Source organism: Mastomys coucha, unplaced genomic scaffold, assembly GCF_008632895.1.
Source record: "Mastomys coucha isolate ucsf_1 unplaced genomic scaffold, UCSF_Mcou_1 pScaffold18, whole genome shotgun sequence".
Classification (NCBI taxonomy): Eukaryota; Metazoa; Chordata; class Mammalia; order Rodentia; family Muridae; genus Mastomys; species Mastomys coucha.
This window is the reverse complement of record NW_022196900.1, coordinates 101,475,270-101,478,515: the sequence shown is the minus strand read 5'-3', so window position 1 is coordinate 101,478,515 and position 3,246 is coordinate 101,475,270. Positions and strand designations below refer to the sequence as shown.

At 53.5% G+C, this 3,246-nt stretch overlaps 1 protein-coding gene across 2 annotated transcripts in view; it reads right to left on the bottom strand.

The window, feature by feature from the left end:
- Dhrs3 (dehydrogenase/reductase 3) overlaps positions 1-3,246 on the bottom strand; it is a 35,416-nt gene that overhangs the window by 31,219 nt on the left and 951 nt on the right. For both annotated transcript variants that reach the window (XM_031379401.1, XM_031379400.1), the window contains exon 1: positions 2,844-3,246. This exon is cut by the window's right edge. Coding sequence is in view for 1 of the 2 variants with exons in the window: in XM_031379400.1 (XP_031235260.1) it covers positions 2,844-3,038 (195 nt within the window). In the remaining variant the exon portion in view is untranslated. The remainder of the gene's footprint in view (positions 1-2,843) is intronic.

Here is a 3,246-nt window from a genome sequence, read left to right as displayed (position 1 = left end):
GCTTTGCTCAGGAGATGAACCAACAAGAGCCTTCCCCCTGAGTCCCTAGGGTTTACTGCTTCTGCCTTGGCTCATCTTGGTGTCTTGTGAGTAGGGAGAGCTGCTTTGTGATAAAATTCCAGACATCAGTGTTCCTTTAATACACTGTTAAGGGCGGGAGGGATAGCTCAGTGGTTAGGAGGATATGCTGCTCTTTCAGAGGACCAGAGTTCAGTTCTGAGCACCCACATCAGGCTATAATACAGCTCTAGGGAATCATACCTCCTCTGCCTTCTACAAGCATGCATACACACACACACACACACACACACACACACACACACACACACACATAAATGAAATAATTTTTTTTTTTAAAAGAAACCCTTTATTTGGGTCAGCTTTGTAGTCTGAGGTTCCCCATGGTCTACAAATATTGCAAATCCTACTTAACTCCGGGTCATTATGGGAAACTGGGTTGTCCCGCCCCCTTCTGGACATGCCAGTTGTTTGCACAAGGCTCTGAGCCTCCTTTCTTTCCCCATTTAGGGAATCTCTCCTAGAGTCAATTTCCCCAGAATCTAGGCAGGGATTTCTCTCAGCGGTAGCCGCTACTCTCACTAAGGCTCATGCTGCTGATTACATCTTTGCACCTGGGACACCATGGGCCTCTCCTGGCTTCCTCCCACACTCCTGGGCCACCCCCAGTGCCCAGTTCACACCTGTCCCCAATCAACTTTACTGCAAACTTTCAAGGCCCACAGGACTCAACCCTTTGTTGCTAAGGGCACAGGGCCCTAAACACTCCTGGGTCTGGGGCTTGTCCATACCCTGGCCCCAGTTGCACTCAGCTAAGAGGCTAGAGTCCACCTTCCCGCAGAAAGAGCTGGAGGAATGGCTTACTGAATGCAGGGGCTCCAGTAACTGCAGATAGTTATGATTCCAGGGAGCTCTGGGGGGGGGGGGAGGGGTTTTCTGCCAGCCAAGTAAATGGCACCAGGATTTTCCCAGGCACCCCTGGATTTTCTTTTGGGCAACCCTGCCACCAATTAAAGGCCTATTTCTCATCAGCCTGGGCTTGTTTCCTGGAAAAGCTTGTCCTTTCCAAGGTAGGTGGGGTTGTGCCTTCCAGGGTATGAACCTGTAGGATCCACTCTGCACTCACCCCCCCCCCCACCAGCCTACTTCTGCCTTCAATTTAGGATTGTTTACAGTCGGTCAAGTTTTTCCAGATTGACAAAGCCTTTCTCATAAGCTACTGCAGTTTGCCACAAGAACAGTGCAAGAGTGGCAGAACCAGAGCCAGCTGGAAGATTCAGGGAACTGAGACACACACTGTGTCAAGCATAAGCAACTGTCACAAGTATCCCCTCTGCGAGGGTGCCCTTCTCTGCCTTCTCGGTCCACCTCCACAAGGAAGAGTTCCATGGAGACCCCCCCCACACACACACACCCCAAGAAGAGAAACTGGTGAGAACAACTCTTATTTCCTTTTAATTCAGCAACTCCAAGGGTTAAACACACTTCTGAACTCCCCTTCCAAAGGCAAGGTTAAACAGCTGTCCAAACCACCCAAGGAGATTCAGGAGTCCTGGACAGCTGGAGGACCCTGGCCCCCCAGCTGTGCTAGAACAGCCTGGCCAGGGAAGAGTTAATGGGCATCAGCTTTGGATGATAGTTCAGACTCCAAAGTTCAGTCTCAGCCACCGAAGGAATTGTAAATCTCAGGGCAGTATTTAACAAAACAAAAGCAACCTGGAATTACATGAAGGTTTGGCTTTCCACAGAGCATATTTACTCTAATCCCCAAGGTATGCGGCTCCATGTCAGATCAGCTGGCTAGCCTGGTCCTCCCACCCCCTCCTTAGCAACAGTTTAAATTTCAAACTAATTCCCTAGTTTGTTCTTCGTCTTTCGCGGGCCGGCTGGAGACAGCCCGGCCTGCCGGCCTCAAATCCCTCTCCATTGCTCTTGCCACTGGGTGAGTCAGCCTGGTCTGCAGTTGCAAGTTGTGTGACAGCTGGCTCTTCCTCCAATACTCTGCTACACCACGTCTCCAAAACCTGGAGCAAGGGGAGCTGGTGTCACCCACATAATAAGAGGCAGTGGTCAGTGGGGCACAGTGCCACCTCCCAATCCAGTGAAGAAGGATCCCCTCCGTTGAAGAGGGCGGGGGGTGGTGGCATCAAGGTTGAAGGTGAGGACAAGGGCTCTTTATCAGCGGCCGGCTACCCCCTCACTCCTCTTTCAGGATTTTAAACACCTGGGCCTCCTAGTCTTTCAGCCGGGCTAGACCATCCACGTCAACTCCCTCCTTTACAAATCTGAACCGAGTACCCCCTCTCACGTCCCTACAGAGCTGCAACCTCTCAGCTTGGGACAAGGCAGCGAGTTGCCAAGCAAAATACCAAGCGCAAGCTAGCAGGCGGCTTGGCTTCCAGCTCTACCCAGGGGCGCGCACACCCTGCGCTCAGCTGGGTGAGGGCAAAGAGAGAGAGGGCACTACACCTTAGAGAGGGAGTCATGCGGCAGAATGGGTGGGTATTCTAGGTATGGTAGTTGGTCGGGGTAAATAACCAGCGAGATACCAATCCCAGGGGAGCCGAGCAGCTCAGGGCCTGCCAAAACAGACAGCACGGTGCCCGAGAAATCTACGAAGGATGAAACCGACTTGCTTCGCAATCCCAGGTGATGCAAGGAGTGGGTGGCCTGAGACTTTCCAGATCGTTGGCGCGGGTTTCCGCACCCGCAGCAGGTGGGAGCACCCCCCACGACCACCTCCCCCTCCCTGCGCGCCAGAGTCCCTTTGCCCTCAGCGCCCACTTCCAGGTGTCGCAGTGCCACCCCGCCCCCACGCCGAGTACCTTTCTGGCGCCACGCTCTGCGAACTCCCGAGCGAGGTGGCGTCCAATGCCTCTCCCACCGCCGGTGATGAGGACTGACTCCCGCGACAAGTCCCGAAGCTTGGGGGGCAACACCAGTCCCACGGCTGCTTTGGTTACCAGATAGATCATTTGCAGAGGGAACACTACCAGCGCGCCCAGCCATTTCCACACCATCCTCCGCGCGGCGGAGCCGGGCACAGGGGGAGGAGGTAGGAGGCGGTGGACAAAACTCCCCGGACTAAGCAAAACAGGAATTAAAAAAAGATAGAAAGAAAACACCCCAAACAATAATAAACTAAGGAAAAGGAGGCGTCCCACCTGGTCAGTCTTGAACTGATCTCTTTTCAGATGCAAAGGACTGGGCTAGGAAAAACGCGGGGGC